This window comes from Danio rerio, chromosome 1, assembly GCF_049306965.1.
Source record: "Danio rerio strain Tuebingen ecotype United States chromosome 1, GRCz12tu, whole genome shotgun sequence".
In the NCBI taxonomy this organism is placed as follows: domain Eukaryota; kingdom Metazoa; phylum Chordata; class Actinopteri; order Cypriniformes; family Danionidae; genus Danio; species Danio rerio.
This window is the reverse complement of record NC_133176.1, coordinates 61,821,320-61,841,621: the sequence shown is the minus strand read 5'-3', so window position 1 is coordinate 61,841,621 and position 20,302 is coordinate 61,821,320. Positions and strand designations below refer to the sequence as shown.

General features: G+C 37.0%; 1 protein-coding gene across 2 annotated transcripts; it reads left to right on the top strand.

Moving 5' to 3' along the window:
* Window positions 1-301: 301 nt before the first annotated feature.
* slc27a1b (solute carrier family 27 member 1b) lies at window positions 302-19,810 on the top strand. Of its 2 annotated transcripts, none has more exons than XM_005160200.6 (13): window positions 302-526; window positions 2,339-2,512; window positions 2,817-3,211; window positions 4,669-4,830; window positions 10,299-10,368; window positions 10,684-10,775; window positions 13,096-13,205; window positions 13,522-13,731; window positions 14,155-14,281; window positions 16,497-16,634; window positions 17,157-17,321; window positions 17,679-17,825; window positions 19,236-19,810. In XM_005160200.6, the coding sequence occupies exons 2-13, from the start codon at window positions 2,340-2,342 to the stop codon at window positions 19,391-19,393; spliced, it is 1,947 nt and encodes a 648-aa protein (XP_005160257.1). In that variant the 5' UTR covers window positions 302-526; window position 2,339; the 3' UTR covers window positions 19,394-19,810. The 2 variants fall into 2 exon arrangements, with proteins under 2 accessions (XP_005160257.1, NP_001070716.1); NM_001077248.1 differs by having other exon boundaries at window positions 325-522; window positions 19,236-19,718.
* Window positions 19,811-20,302: the final 492 nt, after the last annotated feature.

The following is a 20,302-nucleotide window of genomic DNA, read 5'->3' as shown; positions in this document are numbered from 1 at the left end:
GGATTTTATTGGTTTATTTCAGTGTCAAATGCTGAATTTGTTGATTTTGGTAAAAAATAAACACCTTGGTGATAAATACTACAGAATATGAGACCTTCAGTTGTCAGTTATTAAACTCTGTTGCAGTTTAGGTTTGTTGTGAAATCAGTCTCGTCTTCGTTGCGTCATTTCCCTGAGGGTTTGGTTCTGACAGACCCCCAAAACAGCCAGTTCAGACTTGCATGCAAATCCTGCAGAACCGGCAGACCCTTGATTGACTGCTGCCTCCACCACTCAGAGCGCGGCGCGTGAGCTCGGGGGCGGGGCTTTCTTTCTGAGGGGGGACGTGAGCTGAGTGATGAGAGAGTTCACGAGGGTAAATAAATCATTGTGTGTCATTTTTCTGTTGAGTTTATCGATCATTCTGATTTCCCAATAAGTTCTCGTCATCTGGTGCAACTCTGAGCGTTTCTGGAGGATTTTATTCGGTCAGAGGGTTTGAAAAGCGGTCACAAGTGAACGGGCTGATCGGGAGGAGCAAAGGCAAGTGCGTTTAGCAAATAAACTTATCCGTTAGCACACTTTCACTGTTATAATGAGTAATCACGCTAAATAACGAGTTTAGGATGTAGGATAATTTATATTATTCGTCTGTTATGAAATACATGTTAGAAATAAATAAATTAAAATGCTCTTTTACATTAATTTTAGCTTTATCGAAAAGACAATATACCTTACGCCTTTAATTTGCATTTTAGACTTGTTCTGTGTTTTTTAGTTGCTCTTTTTAATTTATTTGTTTAAAATGTATTAAATATATACATTTATTATGAGTATTATTTTAAAATATAACCTTTTTAATTGAACTTCTATCATAATGTGTCTGCATTACACTTTAATATGTTTGAAATGTGCTGAAATGCATTTTAGATATTATAAATGAATATATTTTTGTAGAACTAAAATTTTATTAAAAGCATAACCTTTTTAATCACATTTTCTGTTATAATTTGTTTTTTGTTGCTACTGTTTTGTTTAAAATGTGCTGAAAGATATTTAGATAAAGAAGTTTAGATGATATTATAAATACATAATAATTATATAATAAATGATATTTTTGTCAGAGAACTTCAATCACATTTTTTTATCAAAATTAGTTTTTTTATTTACTTTTTATCTGAACTACTTTTTAGATATTATAAATATTTAATAATTTTGTTGTTGTTCTTGGGAAACCTTTGGAAAAAAATATTAATATTCCTCTCATTCATTACAGCTTAAGATTAGATTAAAATGATAGTTTTTAAATGTGCATTTCTGTCATATGTCACTTATTTACTCTCTTAAATATTAATGAAATGTGCTCAAATTAACACATTTGTAATTCTTTAATGTATATGTTCAAAATGTATTATTTATACATGTCTTATGAGTATTATTTTAAAATCCAGCCCTTTAATTGAACTTTTATCATAATGTGTCTGTAGTTACACTTTAATATGTTTAAAAAATGTGCTGAAATGTATTTTAGATATTATAAATAAAAATATTTTTGTTGTAGAACTAAAATGTTATTCAAATTATAGCCTTTTTAGTCACATTTTTCTGTCATACTTTGTCCTTTAGTTAGATATTATAAATATTTTATTAATTTGTTGTCGTTCTTGGGAAACCTTTGAAATTTTTTTTTAATATTCCTCTCATTTATTTCAGCTTTTAACATTAGATTAAAATTATAGTTTTTTAAATGAACATTTCTGTCATGTGTCACTTATTTATTCTCTTCAAAAATTAATAAAATGTGTTAAAATTACCATATTTGTAGTTTTTTTTTATTGAACCACAATTCGGAATTTTGTAATAAAACACTGCTGTCATTTCCATCTCACCAAGCTTTTTTATATAGTATTTAATTAAATTTTATTTAAATAAATTGATTGAAATAACATGTAAGGGTGACTTTACAGACAGACCTAACAGAAACAATTGAGGTCTTTAATTTTAAGGCATGTTGTAAAGAAAAACAACACTTTTATAAAAAAAAAAAAACTTATAAATGTATAAAATTTAAACCAAATTAATTGGATATTTTTCTATAAAATGTAAGCACGAAACTATATAAACAAAGTAAATAAAATATATTTAATTCCAGTAGCTTCTTTTTTATATAACTGATTTCAAAAATTATAGAAAAAAATAATATAACATATGATAATAAATATAAAAAACAATACATATTTTATTCAAGTTTTCCGTCTTTCATTTTGATTATTTATTTTTTTTGCCTTTTCAGTTGAGTTTTGTGTTCATTTTAAATTATGAGTAGAAAATCTAAATAAATAATGAATTCCTCCTCCAGGATGGGTGCTGGAGATGGTTTTCGTGCCCCAGTCGCTCTGATCATTGCCGGGTTATTGAGTGCTCTGGGCGTCCCGTGGTTCTGGAGTTTGGTGTCTCTTCTAGGAGTTTATTTATGTTCTGGGGGATGGAGGTTTGTTTATGTGGCCGTGCGCACTGCGAAGAGAGACCTCATGTGAGTATTGCACACTCTACCAAGTCTCTGTCATGGCTTTCGGTATCAAAAAATGTGATTTTAATGCAAGTCAATGGGACAAAAACAGTCCCAAACAAAATGAAAGGGGAGTAAAATTGTGCATTATGCAATTTTTTTTTCTAAAATATGTGTAAAAATAAGGTTTGTCATCAAAAATCATTACATTTGCTGTAGCTGTGGCCAAATTAAGCCTAAATGTTACCCAATAGCACACAAGGGTTGAATAAATAAATGAATTAATAAACATTTACAATGTATTTAACTCTGTCCGTCTGTCCTCTAGTGGTCTGCAAGTGTTACTGCGCGTCAAGTTCTACATGCGTCAGTACATCCGCAATCGCAGCACCATCCCGTCTCTATTCGCCCAGCGGGTGGCGCTGCACCCGGAGAAAGCGGCGCTGGTGGACGAGTCGTCAGGTGAGGTGTGGAGCTTCTCAGAGCTGGACCGGCGCTCCAACGCAGTGGCGCAGTGGGTGCTGGCGCAGGGCTGGCGGTCGGGTGATGTGGTGGCCATCTTCATGGAGAGTCGCCCCCAGATGGTGGCGCTGTGGCTCGGGATGGCTAAAGTAGGAGTGGAGCCGGCGCTCATCAACTTTAACCTGCGCCGTGATTCGCTGATACACTGCATGGGCGTGTCTGGGGCGTGTGGGATGGTGTTCGGGGCGGAGCTTTTGGATGGTGAGAAGTGCTTTGTTATTATCATACTCATTATAATTATTATAATTATTTGTCAGTGCTTTTCAAATGATTAATCGTGATGAATTCATTAAATAAATCCAGTTGCATCCTGGTAATATTTGCTTTATTATTTGCATCCGAAATAAAAGCTTGTATTTGCGTAATACATGTATGTGGACTGTGCATGTTTATTTTGCCTGTATATATTTAATAAAAAATGTTTTATTTACATTTATAAATTAAATATGCATATCTAATACAAATTATATATATTGATTCAAATCAACATTATTGTAAAAATTTTTTAAAAATGTTCAGAAAAAGCTGAAAACATTGTCATGTAAACAGCCCCTTAGAAAGCTCAACAGCCAATCAGAAATCAGCATTCTGCACGTTATCAACGATATGTCTGTCTGTCCGTCCGTACATCCATTCATCTATCCATCTGCCCATTTATCCATCTATATCTATCTATCTGTCAATCCATCCGTCTATCTATCTATCTATCTATCTATCTATCTATCTATCTATCTATCTATCTATCTATCTATCTATCTATCTATCTATCTATCTATCTATCTATCTATCTATCTGTCTGTCTGTCTGTCTGTCTGTCTGTCTATCTGTCCGTCCGTCCGTCCGTCCGTCCGTTCGTCTATCTATTCGTCCATCCATCCATCCATCCATCCATCCATCGGTCTGTCTGTCAGTCCGTCCATCCGTCTATCCATCCGTCTGTTTATCTATCTGTCTGTCCCTCCATCCGTCCATCTATCTATCTATCTATCTATCTATCTATCTATCTATCTATCTATCTATCTATCTATCTATCTATCTATCTATCTGTCCGTCCGTTCGTCTATCTATTCGTCCATCCATCCATCCATCGGTCTGTCTGTCAGTCCATCCGTCCGTCTATCCATCCATCCGTCCGTTTATCTATCTGTCTGTCCCTCCATCCGTCCATCTATCTATCTATCTATCTATCTATCTATCTATCTATCTATCTATCTATCTATCTATCTATCTATCTATCTATCTATCTATCTATCTATCTATCTATCTGTCCGTCCGTTCGTCTATCTATTCGTCCATCCATCCATCCATCGGTCTATCTGTCAATCCATCCGTCTATCCATCCATCCGTCCGTTTATCTATCCGTCTGTCCATCCATCCATCCATCCATCCATCCATCCATCCATCCATCCATCCATCCATCCATCCATCCATCCATCCATCCATCCATCCATCCATCCATCCATCCATCCATCCATCCATCCATCCATCCATCCATCCATCCATCCATCCATCCATCCATCCATCCATCCATCCATCCATCCATCCATCTATCTATCTATCTATCTATCTATCTATCTATCTATCTATCTATCCAATCATCCATCCATCCATCCATCCATAGATGTCTAACATGTTGCTGGATCTGCTGTTTCTGCAGTGGTGCTGGAGGTGAGGGAGTCTCTGCGCAGTCTCTCGCTCTTCTCCTGTGGTTCTGCTCCTGCAGAGATGCTGGACTCGCTGTCGGCTGCAGATCTGGACGCTCTTCTTTCCAAATCTCCTGAAACACCACCCGCTGTCGCACACAACAAGGGCTTCAACGGTGTGTATTCATACTTCTCATCCTATTTGTGTGTTTGTGGAAGATACTCTGCATATGTCTTGTTTGTGAGTCATGTTAGTGTAATGGAGGTCAGCTAGTGGAGTGCTGTGCTGGTAAACCTCACTCCTCTGACTATTAAAGGTGCTCTAGCGGCAGATGCTAGAGGTCATGGTCTTTAACCTCCTTGGTAGAGCAAGCGACTCCCATGCGGAAGGTCGCCGGTTTGATACCAGCTCGGAGCGGGTTGGGTGGCGTAGGACCGGCGGGGTTACATTAGCATGCTAATTTGTACTAAATCTATCTTTCTATCTATCTATCTATCTATCTATCTATCTATCTATCTATCTATCTATCTATCTATCTATCTATCTATCTATCTATCTATCTATCTATCTATCTATCTATCTATCTATATCTGTCTGTCTGTCTGTCTGTCTGTCTGTCTGTCTGTCTGTCTATCCATCCATCCATCCATCCATCCGTCTACTGTATGCTAACGGGTTAAAACTTCAGGCTTCTTGAAAACTGCTTCAGTTATTAAAACTTTCTCAAGCTACCATAACGTTTGTCTACGTACGTTACTTCTGTGTGTGTGTGTGTGTGTGTGTGTGTGTGAGAGAGAGTGGTGAGTGTGTATGTTTATGGAATATTCTCTGCATATTGCTGTGTGCGTGAGTCAGTTTTTAATGACAGGTAAGCGTCTCTACATGTCTGAATACATATTTCAGATGCCACAACTGTTTGTTGTTTCTGGTGTTGTGGTTCATGTATAAAGGCAAATCCACATCACAAACTTGGGGATTTTTTGTTTTTATTTTGTGAAATTTCTCTTTTTCTTTTTTTAATAGAACAGGTTTACCCTGTTATTTATCATTTTAATTACTACATCATATATATCTATCAAATTACAGCTATTGTATATAAGGCATATTAATATAGAATTTAAGATAATATAATATAATATAATATAATAATATAATATAATATAATATAATATAATATAATATAATATAATATAATATAATGTAATGTAATGTAATATAATATAATATAATTAATATAATATAATTTAATATAGTATAATATAATATAATATAATATAATTTAATATATATAATATAATATAATTTAATTTAATATAGTATAATTTAATATAATATAATATAGGCGTTACGATGGTAGAGTGGGTAGCACGATCGCCTCACAGCAAGAAGGTCACTTGGTTCGAGTCCCGGTCAGTTGGTGTTTTTGTGTGGAGTTTGCATGTTCTCCCCATGTTGGCGTGGGTTTCCTCTGGGTGCTCCAGTTTCCCCATAAATCCAAAAACATGCGGTATATGTGAATTGGGTAAGCTAAATTGTCTGTAGTATGTGTGTAAATGAGTGTGCTTGGGTGTTTCCCAGTGTTGGGTTGTGGCTGGAAGGATTTCCGCTGTGTGAAACATATGCTGGATAAGTTGGTGGTTCATTCCGCTGTGGCGACCCCTGATTAATAAAGGGACTAAGCCGAGAAAATAAATAAAACAATGAGTAATAAAATATAATGATTTAATTAAATAAATTAATTTATTAAACCTTGATTCGGTGTATAACATATATTACATTTAATCTTAATTCTTATATATCATATATCAATGCTGCAATAAATATACAAATCTTAATAGTTTTGTTCTCTTTAACATGTATTAAAATTGCATTATTTATATTTACGAGAATGAATTAACACAAACTTGATGATTAATATTTAATAAATAAATTGTGTTATAACGTGTAACATAAAATGCAACATATCTTAAAATACTATTTGTAGTATAGTTCGTTGTTGTGTGGGAAGAAGAAGACAGGGTCGGCGATATCAGGTAAGCAATATATTTTATTTTGCTTTTCCACAGCACTAGCAAACTGTGTGCGTGTGTGTGTGTGTGCTCTCTCCTCTCCCGACTGCTCCTCCCGTTCTCCTTAAGAAGGGAGTCTCTCCGGCCCAATCACTAGAAAGACAGGTGTTATTTATCATTTCTGATTGACCCGCTGATTAGCCGCCGGGCTCCTAGCATGCTCTCCCCCCTGATTGGGTGTTCGATCACGCTTACCTCTCCACACTATTATTATTATTATTGTTACATTAGTTAATCTGAATATTAAAATAAAATACGATTCATTATTTTAGGAGAGATGTGCTCATCTCTGCTCAGTTGTTTCAAATATTATGCAAAAATCTCCCAAAATGTAAAGGCTAATGACTGTCTGTGAGCTCCGGGTGATTCTGTTTCTTCCGTTGAGTTTGGTGTGTGTGTGTGAGCCTGTTTTGGCTATGTGTGTGTGTGTGTGTGTGTGTGTGTGTGTGTGTGTGTGTGTGTGTGTGTGTGTGTGTGTGTGTGTGATTCCCCCTTCACTGGGGTTTATGTGTGTTTAGCCATTGGTTAAAGTGGGGAAAAGGTTACATTCCTGCCCAGAGAGAGAGGGAGAGAGAGCTAGTTAGAAATACTATTGCAGACCATCTGAAGGACTGTAGAGGTGTGTCTTGTATTTTATTTTCTTAAATTTTAACAACAATATTTATTCGTCATCTTTTTAATCCTCTTATGAGTCTATTTTCTTCCGTATTTGTCTTTTTATCAGAATTTAAATCTGTTCTTCTTTTTCTGTATGCATATATGAAGAGTTCAGATGCAAAAAGCTGAGAGTGCCGTCTGAAATTTCCATCGAAAATCAACATTTTTCTCAGCCTCCTTTGTTTATGTTGAGTTATTTCACTTTAAAGACCAGGGAAAAGACTTATTATTTGCCATAACTGTGATATTACTGAACATGCACACAGGAGCCTGATAGAAATGCTCAATTTAGAGGAAAATTTCAGACGGCATTCAGAGGTTTTTGCATCTGAACTCCTTATATATTATAACTTTATAATTATATTTATTGTTTATGTAATCTGCAATGATTTTTCAATTCTCGATAAGTCACGCCAATAAAGCTCTGTTCAATAGAGGAGACTCTAAACTGCAAAAGCAAGTTTGAATTGAGAAAGAGAGAGAGAGAGAGGAAGAGAGAGGACAGCAGTAGAGTCTGAGCTACAGCAGCAGAGAGTGTGTGAGAAACTCAGTACAGGAGAAACACATCTGCTGTGAGGAGAAACACAGATGAGCAGAGGAGTGTCGATGAGTCTGGAGTCGCTGCTTTATCCACCTCTGACCCACTCAGCTGTGTGTGTGTGTGTGTGTGTGTGTGCACTTGCACTTGTGTTCAGTGTGGGTGCTTTATGTATGTATGTATGAATGTTCAGTGTGTGTGATCATGGTGTGCGTGTATCTGTGTTCACTGTGTGTTTTCAGTCGGTGTGTTTCAGTGTGTGTTTGTTTCAGTGTGTGTGTTTTCAGTGTGTGTTTGTTTCAGTGTGTGTGTGTGTCAGTGTGTGTGTGTTTCAGTGTGTGTGTTTTCAGTGTGTGTGTTTTCAGTGTGTGTGTGTTTCAGTGTGTGTGTTTTCAGTGTGTGTTTGTTTCAGTGTGTGTGTGTGTCAGTGTGTGTGTGTTTCAGTGTGTGTGTTTTCAGTGTGTGTGTTTTCAGTGTGTGTGTGTTTCAGTGTGTGTGTTTTCAGTGTGTGCTTGTTTCAGTGTGTGCGTGTTTCAGTGTGTGTGTTTTCAGTGTGTGTGTGTTTCAGTGTGTGTGTTTTCAGTGTGTGTGTTTTTCAGTGTGTGTGTTTTCAGTGTGTGTGTGTTTCAGTGTGTGTGTTTTCAGTCGGTGTGTTTCAGTGTGTGTGTGTTTCAGTGTGTGTGTTTTCAGTGTGTGTGTGTTTCAGTGTGTGTGTTTTCAGTGTGTGTTTGTTTCAGTGTGTGCGTGTTTCAGTGTGTGCGTGTTTCAGTGTGTGTGTTTTCAGTGTGTGTGTGTTTCAGTGTGTGTGTTTTCAGTGTGTGTGTTTTTCAGTGTGTGTGTTTTCAGTGTGTGCGTGTTTCAGTGTGTGTGTTTTCAGTGTGTGTGTGTTTCAGTGTGTGTTTGTTTCAGTGTGTGTGTGTTTCAGTGTGTGTGTTTTCAGTCGGTGTGTTTCAGTGTGTGTGTGTTTCAGTGTGTGTGTTTTCAGTGTGTGTTTGTTTCAGTGTGTGTGTGTTTCAGTGTGTGTGTTTTCAGTGTGTGTTTGTTTCAGTGTGTGTGTTTTCAGTGTGTGTTTGTTTCAGTGTGTGTGTGTTTCAGTGTGTGTGTTTTCAGTGTGTGTGTGTTTCAGTGTGTGCGTGTTTCAGTGTGTGCGTGTTTCAGTGTGTGTGTGTTTCAGTGTGTGTGTGTTTCAGTGTGTGTGTGTTTCAGTGTGTGTGTTTTCAGTGTGTGTGTGTTTCAGTGTGTGTGTTTTCAGTGTGTGTGTGTTTCAGTGTGTGTGTTTTCAGTGTGTGTTTGTTTCAGTGTGTGTGTTTTCAGTGTGTGTTTGTTTCAGTGTGTGTGTGTTTCAGTGTGTGTGTTTTCAGTCGGTGTGTTTCAGTGTGTGTGTTTTCAGTGTGTGTTTGTTTCAGTGTGTGTGTTTTCAGTGTGTGTTTGTTTCAGTGTGTGTGTGTTTCAGTGTGTGTTTGTTTCAGTGTGTGTGTGTTTCAGTGTGTGTGTTTTCAGTCGGTGTGTTTCAGTGTGTGTGTGTTTCAGTGTGTGTGTTTTCAGTGTGTGTGTTTTCAGTGTGTGTGTGTTTCAGTGTGTGTGTGTTTCAGTGTGTGTGTTTTCAGTGTGTGTTTGTTTCAGTGTGTGTGTGTTTCAGTGTGTGTGTTTTCAGTGTGTGTTTGTTTCAGTGTGTGTGTTTTCAGTGTGTGTTTGTTTCAGTGTGTGTGTGTTTCAGTGTGTGTGTTTTCAGTGTGTGCGTGTTTCAGTGTGTGCGTGTTTCAGTGTGTGCGTGTTTCAGTGTGTGTGTGTTTCAGTGTGTGTGTGTTTCAGTGTGTGTGTTTTCAGTGTGTGTGTGTTTCAGTGTGTGTGTTTTCAGTGTGTGTGTGTTTCAGTGTGTGTGTTTTCAGTGTGTGTTTGTTTCAGTGTGTGTGTTTTCAGTGTGTGTTTGTTTCAGTGTGTGTGTTTTCAGTGTGTGTGTTTTCAGTGTGTGTGTGTTTCAGTGTGTGTGTTTTCAGTGTGTGTTTGTTTCAGTGTGTGTGTTTTCAGTGTGTGTTTTTTTCAGTGTGTGTGTGTTTCAGTGTGTGTGTTTTCAGTGTGTGTTTGTTTCAGTGTGTGTGTTTTCAGTGTGTGTTTGTTTCAGTGTGTGTGTGTTTCAGTGTGTGTGTTTTCAGTGTGTGTTTGTTTCAGTGTGTGTTTTTTCAGTCGGTGTGTTTCAGTGTGTGTGTGTTTCAGTGTGTGTGTTTTCATTGTGTGTTTTAGTGTGTGTGTTTTCAGTTGGTGTGTTTCAGTGTGTGTCTGTGTGTGTGTGCAAATTGCTGTATTACACTGAAGAAAATATCACGAGAATCAATCCAACGGTATTGTTGTGTGTGTGTTTGTGTGTGTTTCTGCTCTCAGACAGGTTATTTTACATCTACACCTCAGGAACGACGGGTTTACCTAAAGCTGCCATCGTGGTGCACAGCAGGTTTGTGCAGCAGAGTGTGTGTGTGAAAGTGTGAGTGTAAGTGTGTGCGTATGAGTGCATGAGTGAACGTATGTGTGTAAGTGTGTGATGGTGTGTTTGTGAGAGTGTGCGAGTGTTTGATAGTTTAAGTGTGTGAATGTGTGTGTGTGTGTGTGAGTGCATTTGTGTGCACATGTTCATGTGTATTCAATGTGTGTGTTCAGTGAATGAGTGCAGGCTTGCATGTGTGAGTGTGTGTGTGAGCATGTGTGTGTGTGTTCATCTCTGAGCCGACCATTGTGTGTGTGTGTGTGTGTGTGTGTGTGTGTTGTACAGGTATTACCGTATTGCTGCGTTCAGTTATTACTCCTTCGGTCTGCAGCCGGATGATGTGGTGTACTGCTGTCTGCCGCTCTATCACTCAGCAGGTCTGTGTACACACACACACACACACACACACACATACAGAATAACACAGACAGACAGACTCACACATACTCACACACACACACACATGTACGCACACAGCCAGACACACACACACATACACACACAGACAGAGAGACAGACTCACACATACACACACACACACACACACACATGTACGCACACACAGACAGACACACACAAACACACACACACACACACACACAGAATAATACAGACAGACAGACTCACACATACATACACACACACACACACACACACACACACACGCGCACACACAGACAGACACACACACACAGAATAACACAGACAGACTCACACATACACACACACACACACACATTTACGCACACACAGACAGACACACACACACACACACACACACACACACACACAGAATAACACAGACAGACTCACACATACATGCACACACACACACACACATGCACACACACACACACACACACACACACACACACACACACACACACACACACACACACAGACACACACACAGAATAAAAACAGAATAAAACAGACAGACTCACACATACACAAACACACACACACACACACGTACGCACACACAGAATAACACAGACAGACAGACTCACACACACACACATGTACGCACACACAGAATAACACAAAATAATACTGACAGACTCACACATACACAAACACACACTCACACACATGTACGCACACACAGAATAACACAGACAGACTCACACATACAAACACACACACACACATGTACGCACACACAGAATAACACAAAATAATACTGACAGACTCACACATACACAAACACACACTCACACACATGTACGCACACACAGAATAACACAGACAGACTCACACATACAAACACACACACACACATGTACGCACACACAGAATAACACAAAATAATACTGACAGACTCACACATACACAAACACACACTCACACACATGTACGCACACACAGAATAACACAGACAGACTCACACATACACACACACACACACACATGTACGCACACACAGAATAACACAGACAGACTCACACATACACACACACACACACACATGTACGCACACACAGAATAACACAAAATAATACTGACAGACTCACACATACACAAACACACACTCACACACATGTACGCACACACAGAATAACACAGACAGACTCACACATACAAACACACACACACACATGTACGCACACACAGAATAACACAAAATAATACTGACAGACTCACACATACACAAACACACACACACACATGTACGCACACACAGAATAACACAAAATAATACTGACAGACTCACACATACACAAACACACACTCACACACATGTACGCACACACAGAATAACACAGACAGACTCACACATACAAACACACACACACACATGTACGCACACACAGAATAACACAGACAGACTCACACATACACACACACACACACACATGTACGCACACACAGAATAACACAAAATAATACTGACAGACTCACACATACACAAACACACACACACACACATGTACGCACACACAGAATAACACAGACAGACTCACACATACACACACACACATGTACGCACACACAGAATAACACAGACAGACTCACACATATACACACACACACACATGTACGCACACACAGATAGACACAAACACACACTTTCACCTTTAGTTACTTCTTTATAAGAGTCTTAAAAAATGTAATATATGAATTTAATTAGTATACTAAAGTCATTTCCCCAACACTGCCTATTGATCTCCAGGTCAGTGTGTCCTGCTGAATACCTTCATTCCAGTGATGTCGACCCTGTTGAGTAATCCTCCTATATTGGGTTTATTTGGCTTTGGCAATATCTGATAACGCTGCAATAGTTCACCGTGTGTCCGCTCTACATCTACAAACATTGTGTTCTCGTTTTGAGTAAATATTTTGTCAGATAAGGAGGTCAGGCTTTACAGTACAGATTCATTAGCTAATTTCACGGCAATTCAAAGCTTAAAGCTGCGTACATTCTAATGTTTTGTCTTTATTAAGCTTGGAGGAAACAGCTGTGGTGTGAGAAATGCGAAAACTGTAAAGAAACTCCTAAAATTGGTCTAGCGGTGCCGAATACTGCTGTTATTGTCAGATAAACGCACAGCTGAAGTAGTTCCGGCAGGTTTTGAGTGCATCACAGCTCTGCATCACTCTGCTGATGGTGTCTGATCTTCTGTGTGTGTGTGTGTGTGTGTGTGTGTGTGTGTGTGTGTGTGTGTGTGTGTGTGTGTGTGTGTGTGTGTTTGTCAGGGAACATCATTGGTGTTGGTCAGTGTTTGCTGCACGGCCTGACGGTGGTCATCCGGAGGAAGTTTTCTGCCAGTCGTTTCTGGGATGACTGTGTGAAATACAACTGTACGGTAAGAGCGCACACACACACACACACACACTGCAGAAAATACTGTTTTTACTTGGTCCATTGAATTATTAGAAAATAATGCACAGCATAGGTGGAATAATTGACTCCAGACTATTGAATTATTAAGCATTAATCTGCTTTGCGTTGTGGCCACATCACCATCTTGTGTGTGCATTATTTTCCAATAATTCACCAGCTCATCGTCAACTAGTCCTTACATCATCACTGTTGATATGTCAGATTATTCAGCATAGCCTGTTATTCATTGTTAATTGTTGATTGGGTAATTTAGCTGTGGTTTGTGTGTGTGTTTTCAGGTTGTTCAGTATATTGGTGAAATCTGCCGTTATCTCCTCTCTCAGCCGGTGCGTCCGTCGGAGTCTCTGCACCGGGTGCGTGTTGCCATGGGCAATGGTTTGCGGCCTAACGTTTGGGAATCGTTCATGAAACGCTTCAGTGTCAAGCGCATCGGTGAGTTTTACGGAGCCACAGAGTGCAACTGCAGCCTCGCCAACATGGACAACAAGGTACACACTTACCTGAGGGGTTACCTGAGACAGAGACACAATGCCTAAGGGGGACACTTCACTGGAAGGGGTGTTCATAAGACTGCACACGCCATAATTATGACACGTGATGTGACTATGCATGCTTACGACAGCTGTTATTAAGTGTCATGGGTTTTTAAGTGTCGTGACAAAAACAAAACCAGGTGGTGATGTATTTGCTTATGTCACGTTGTCATAAACAATGTCATCTTTGCATTTAAAATGACATAACTGAGCGATTGACACTTAATAACAGTTGACATTGACATGCATAATGTCTCATTCTCATTCATCACATGCCATGATTATAAAGGTTTGATGACAGTCTGATGAACACTCCTTCAGGTAAAGTGTTCCCCAATAAAGCATCATATAATGATGTGTTATGTCATCTGTGTGCAGGTGGGTGCGTGTGGCTTCAACAGTGTGGTTCTGCCCAGTGTTTACCCTATCAGACTGCTGAGGGCAGACGAGGACACTATGGAGTTAATTCGAGACAGTAGAGGACTGTGTGTGCCATGCAAACCTGGTGAGACGCACACACACACGTACTGTACTTTACTTAAAAAAAAAGCCTATAATAATAATATATTATTATTATTACTACTATTATTATCATCATTATTATTATTATTGTTATTACTGTTATTATTGTCATTATTATTACTACTACTACTACTACTATTATTATTATCATTATTATTATTATAATTACTATTATTACTCATACATTTATTCATTTCCTTTTCGGCTTAGTCCCTTTATTAATCTGGGGTCACCACAGCGGAATGAACCGCCAACTTATCCAGCATGTTTTACGCTGCGGATGCCCTTCCAGCTGCAACCCATTACTAGGAAACATCCATACACTCTCATTCACACACATACTGTACACTATGGACAATTTAGCTGACCCAAATCAACTGTACCACATGTGTTTGGACTTGTGCACCCGGAGGAAACCCACGCCAACAAAACATGCAAACTCCACACAGAAACACCAACTGACCCAGCCGAGACTCGAAACAGTGACCTTCTTGGTGTGCTACCCACTGCGCTACCGTGCAGCCCACTATTATTACTATTATTATTATTATTATTATTATTATTACTATTATTATTATTAAGTAGTGTGTTAAGTAGTTAAGTAGTGTTTATTTTTTGAAATAGTCTACTTTTACAAATTTGACACGTTTAAACCACTGCAGAAATGTTCCAGCCAACAGGTCCATGTCACACACAGTGCAGATACATTTATTAATAAATAGCCTACTATAAATTAAATCCATTAACATATGCTATGTAGTTTTGTTTTCCCTAGCTTTGGAGACGTAACGTAGATTCTGCTTTTAAATCATAGGTCACCTACAGCTTTCGTCATGAGCCATATTTATTATAAATATATAATAAATATATAAATATATTTATTTACATATATACATATAAATATACATATATATATATATATATATATATATATATATATATATATATATATATATATATATATATATATAAATATATATATATATATGTATATATATATATTTATATATATATATATATATATTTATATATATTTATAAATATATATATATATATTTATATATATTTATAAATATATATATATTTATATATATATATATATATATATATTTAAAAAAAATATATATATATATTTATAAAAAAAAAAGTATATATATATATATATATATATATATATATATATGTGTGTGTATATATATATATATGTATATATATATATATATATATATATATATATATATTTATAAATATATATATATATATATATATATATATATATATATATATATATATATATATATATATATATATATATATATATATATTTACTAAAAGTTTTTATAAATCATTCCAAATTTAAATCTTGGAACGTTGAAAATTAATAGAGCATAGGGATGATAACTGGGAATAGAACACAGCCAGGAATTCTTCTTCTAAGTACAGCTCTAGAGGAGTAGTTGCAAACTTAGAAGTTTGAGATGCAGTTTGCGCATGTTTGTGGAACGATGGATTAGGGAAACACCAAATAAAGGAATTATGTTTGTAATGACGGAACGTGCAACCTTAGTTGGCTAGTGATCATTTTTGGAAATGCACCCCTGCCTAGAAACAGACTGTTATGTCCCGCACTGTGACAGAGAAACAAGAGGATTTCAAAAGTGTTTCTAAAGGTCTTCATTGGTTTCATAGGAAAATGGGGTAAAAGTCGTCTTTGACTTACTGCTAACAGAAAACTAAACAATGCATATACTCAGAGTACGTGTTTGCTCTTAACATTTAAATAAATAATTAATTTCATTAACTTTCTTTTTGGCTTAGCCCCTTTATTAATCAGGGGTCGCCACAGCGGAATGAACCGCATATGTTTTATGCAGCTGATGCCCTTCCAGCTGTAACCCAGTACTGGGAAACATCCATACACTCTCATTCACACACATACACTATGGGCAATTTAGTTTACCCAATTCCCCTATAGCGCATGTGTTTGGACTGTGGGGAAAACCGGAGCACCCGGAGGAAACCCACGCCAACAAGGGGAGAACATGCAAACTCCACACAGAAACACCAACTGACCCAGCCGGGACTCGAACCAGGGCCTTCTTGCTGTGAGGCGACAGTGCTAACCACTGCACCACCACACCGTCCATATTCTATTGTAGTGTTCATTAATATTTTGGGTGATTTTGTTTGCACTTTAGGAGAACCCGGGATTATTGTGGGCAGAATAAATCCTCAAGATCCTCTGCGACGATTCGATGGCTATGCGAATGAAGAGGCCACCAGTAAGAAGATCAGCCACAACGTCTTCAGAAAGGGAGATTCGGCGTATGTGTCAGGTAAATCACTGTAAATCACTTTAGAAGCAAAAGCTCATCTGCTGCACTGTAAAAAAATATCCGTAATTTAACATTTTCCTGTATTTTTCATTCATGTTTTATTTTTCCCCTTTTATTTCTGCTTTTGAATTGCATTATGGGAGCTTTATCTGTCTTGTCTTTTGTCTTTGACCCTAATTGTGGTGTTTTGGTGACACTGTCACTTTAAATTGAAATGAGATGCGTCAGTGTGCTTGATGCTTCTGTCAGTCTATGTGGCTCCTGTCTCTGTTCATCTGAAACTCCGCATCTATAATCCTCTTAGTCTATGCTGACATCATCTCCAGCAGCTCAGACACTCTAATGGCTAAAGGACAGACGGCTGCTTCTCACTCAGGGCTGCTGGAGATGCTAATGAGATGGAGAGATGGGTGCTAGTGGGCGGAGCTTTCTGCCCTTTAAGCAGTGTGAAGTGTTTTTCAGTGTTGTATTAATTTTGTCTGAGCTCATGCATGTGTTTCTGTGTGTGTTTTTCTGACTCAGGTGATCTGATGGTGATGGATGAGTTGGGTTATGTGTATTTCCGGGATCGAGGCGGAGACACATTTCGCTGGCGGGGGGAAAACGTCTCCACCACAGAAGTAGAGGGAGTCCTGAGTGCACTGCTGAAGCAGACGGATGTGGCTGTGTATGGAGTCTCAGTGCCAGGTCAGAGCACACCTGTGGTCTGCAGATGTTTATCCCTCATGGGGTCTATTATTCTGTATACACGATTACATCATTCGGGTCAAAATGACCAGCTTTCACTACATCTCTAACATAAACAATAGAGTGTGAATGAATCAGATCTTAAAGTCTGCCTGAACCAGAAGCTGCAACCGGTTGTTTTTCTCTATTGTGACGCAGTTCCTAGAGAAATGCAATATTAAATGAGAAAACAGTGGGCGTAGCTAGTTTCTTTCTACTGTGAGCTGATTGGATGTAGTAAATTAAGCATTTAATTCAGAAAAATGGAGAAAAGGTTTGGGGAGAGTTATTAAAACCTAACAGTGTTTTCTCTGTCAGGTGTGGAGGGGAAGGCAGGAATGGCTGCTATTGCAGATCCAGAGAATGTCTTCGACTGTGAGACGTTTCTGCGGGACGTCCAGAACGCTCTTCCTTCATACGCTCGACCTGTTTTCTTAAGACTTTCACCTGAAGTGGACAAAACAGGTAATGGTTTCAATCTCAGATTCTGTCCATATCCTCCATTATTAGCCCCTTTCACACTGTAACACTATGTAATATAATGGCATTAGAGCTGGGAGAGTCAATTTTAAATAGAACTGATTCCCAATCAGTTGATTGAAAATAATACTGGATTACAAAAGAGTCGATTCCAAAAAAAAAAAAAAAATCAAAATAATTTATAAAAAAAATGTTGCTTCAAAAAAGAATTGATTCAAAAAAAGTCGATTTCACAGGAGTCTATTAAAAAAAGTATTTATTCCAAAAGAGACGATTCCAAAAAAATGTATTCAAAAAGTTGATCCCAATAGAGTTGATTAAAAAAAGAACTGATTCCAACGTAGTCTACTCAAGAAGTAATTGATTCCAAAAGAGTCATTTCCAAAAACAATTGATTCCAAGAGTCGATTCCAAAAGTTATTGATTCCAGAAGTGTAAATTTCAAAAAAGAACTGATTCCCAAAAAGAGTCGATTCCAAAATTAATTAATTCCAAAAGAGTTGATAAAAAATTGATTCCAAGAGAGTGGATTAAAAAAATTGATTCCAAAAGAGTCAATTGAAAACAAATTTGATTCCAAGAGTTCATAAAAAAAAAGATTCCAAAAAGAGTTTATTCCACAAATAATTGATTCCAAGAGTTGATTAATAAAAAAAATTGATTCCAAAAGAGTCAATTGAAAAAAATAATTGATTCCAAGAGTCGATTGAAAAAAGAATTGATTCCAAAAAGAGTCTATTCCAATAATAATTGATTCCAAAAGAGTTGATTAATAAAAAGAATTGATTCCAAAAGAGTCAATTGAAAAAAAAATTGATTCCAAGAGTCGATTGAAAAAATAATTGATTTCAAAACAGTCGATTCCCCCAAAAATGTAAAAAAAAAAATTATTAAAAATGAATTGATTAAAAAAGTTGATCCCAATAGAGTTGATTAAAAAAGAACTAATACTAAAGAAGTCTACTCAAAAAGTAACTGATTCTAATAGAGTTGATTAAAAAAATGTATTCCAAAAGAGTCTATTCCAAAAAGAATTGGTTCTGAAGAGTCGACTAAAAAAAAAGAATTGACTCCAAAAAGAATTGATATAAAAAGTTGATTACAATAGAGTTGATTAAAAAATAATTGATTTCAAAGAAGTTTATTCCAAAAAGAATTCATTCCAAAACAGTCGATTGAAAAAAAAATTATTGATTCCAAAAGGAATTAATTCCAAAAGAGTCGATTGAAGAAAAAAGATTTGATTCCAAAATTAATTAATTCCATAAGAGTTGATTTCAAAAAGAATTGATTCCAAAAACAGAACTGATTCCAACATTTTATTTCAAACAGAATTGATTCCAAAAGAGTTGTGTTCCTCAAACACACACTTTACTGTATATTCCTCATCCACAGGCACATTTAAAATCCAGAAAACCCGCTTACAGAAGGAGGGATTTGACCCTCATCAGACCGCAGACCGGCTCTTCTTCCTCAACAGTCGTCAGGGTCGATATGAGAGTCTGACAGAGGAGCTCCACAGCGCCATCATGCAGGGAAAAGTATCTCTATAAGAACTACAGAGAGTCTTTAATGTGCAAATGTCCTAATGCAAGTGTCTTTGTTTTACAAAATCTCAAATAACTGCCCTAAAACCAAGCTCAAAACTAAACTACTGAGTTAGTGCTTGAAACTACTAGCTAAGAAATGAATGTCTTTGTGTTTTTTACTCTGTTTTATTGGAGATAAGTCCATGTCTTTATTTGAGGACATCAGTTGCAGCAAATTAATTACTTTTTTTATTCTGTGTAACATGTTTATTGAATGTTTTGGTTAGAAACAAGGTAAGATTTTTAAGTAATGTTGTTTTATTAATACCAATGCATTAATGCAGCTGCACTGCAGATTTCTGTCTTGTTTCTTCTGTTTGTTTTTGTTTTTATGGCTCACCGAGAATATAAAAATACATATAAACACATTTAGATCATTTACTTTAGGCAGTGCTTTTGGACTTTTTTAAGGTGCTTTATGATATGTTGCCATTTGACAACAACATCCAACACTTGATCTAACTTAGAAATGTCAAATTTAGAACTTTCCTTATAATGAATAATTTAGTTGTTTGTGTTGATTTATTAGTGTTGCAGTATTGTAAGCTTTAACACAGAACCTATAAATGACACCTTATACACACTTTCCAACAACTGATATTCCAACAGCTTACATTTATTCCATTCTTTTTGCTGAATATTATTGAAAACAAACCTAGTATTGTATTATTATGTATACAACATACAGTAGGTATAAATATTTCCTCCAGTAAATATTATAACAAATAAATAAGCCTGATATATCCAGATGCAGCTGAATAATGTTGCTACTAGCTAATGTAGTGGTTAAAAAAGTTTCTTTGCACATCCTTGCTGCTCTGACACATTATTTTAATCACCTTTTTAATTATTGAATATTTTGGTATAATCTTT

Bases quoted from the DNA above. Each gene is read 5' to 3' on its own strand.
- slc27a1b (XM_005160200.6), top strand. From the start codon at position 2,340: ATGGGTGCTGGAGATGGTTTTCGTGCCCCAGTCGCTCTGATCATTGCC. The intron at 4,831-10,298 runs GTGTGTATTCAT...TTCTGCTCTCAG, and splicing joins ACACAACAAGGGCTTCAACG to ACAGGTTATTTTACATCTAC. The intron at 17,826-19,235 runs GTAATGGTTTCA...CCTCATCCACAG, and splicing joins ACCTGAAGTGGACAAAACAG to GCACATTTAAAATCCAGAAA.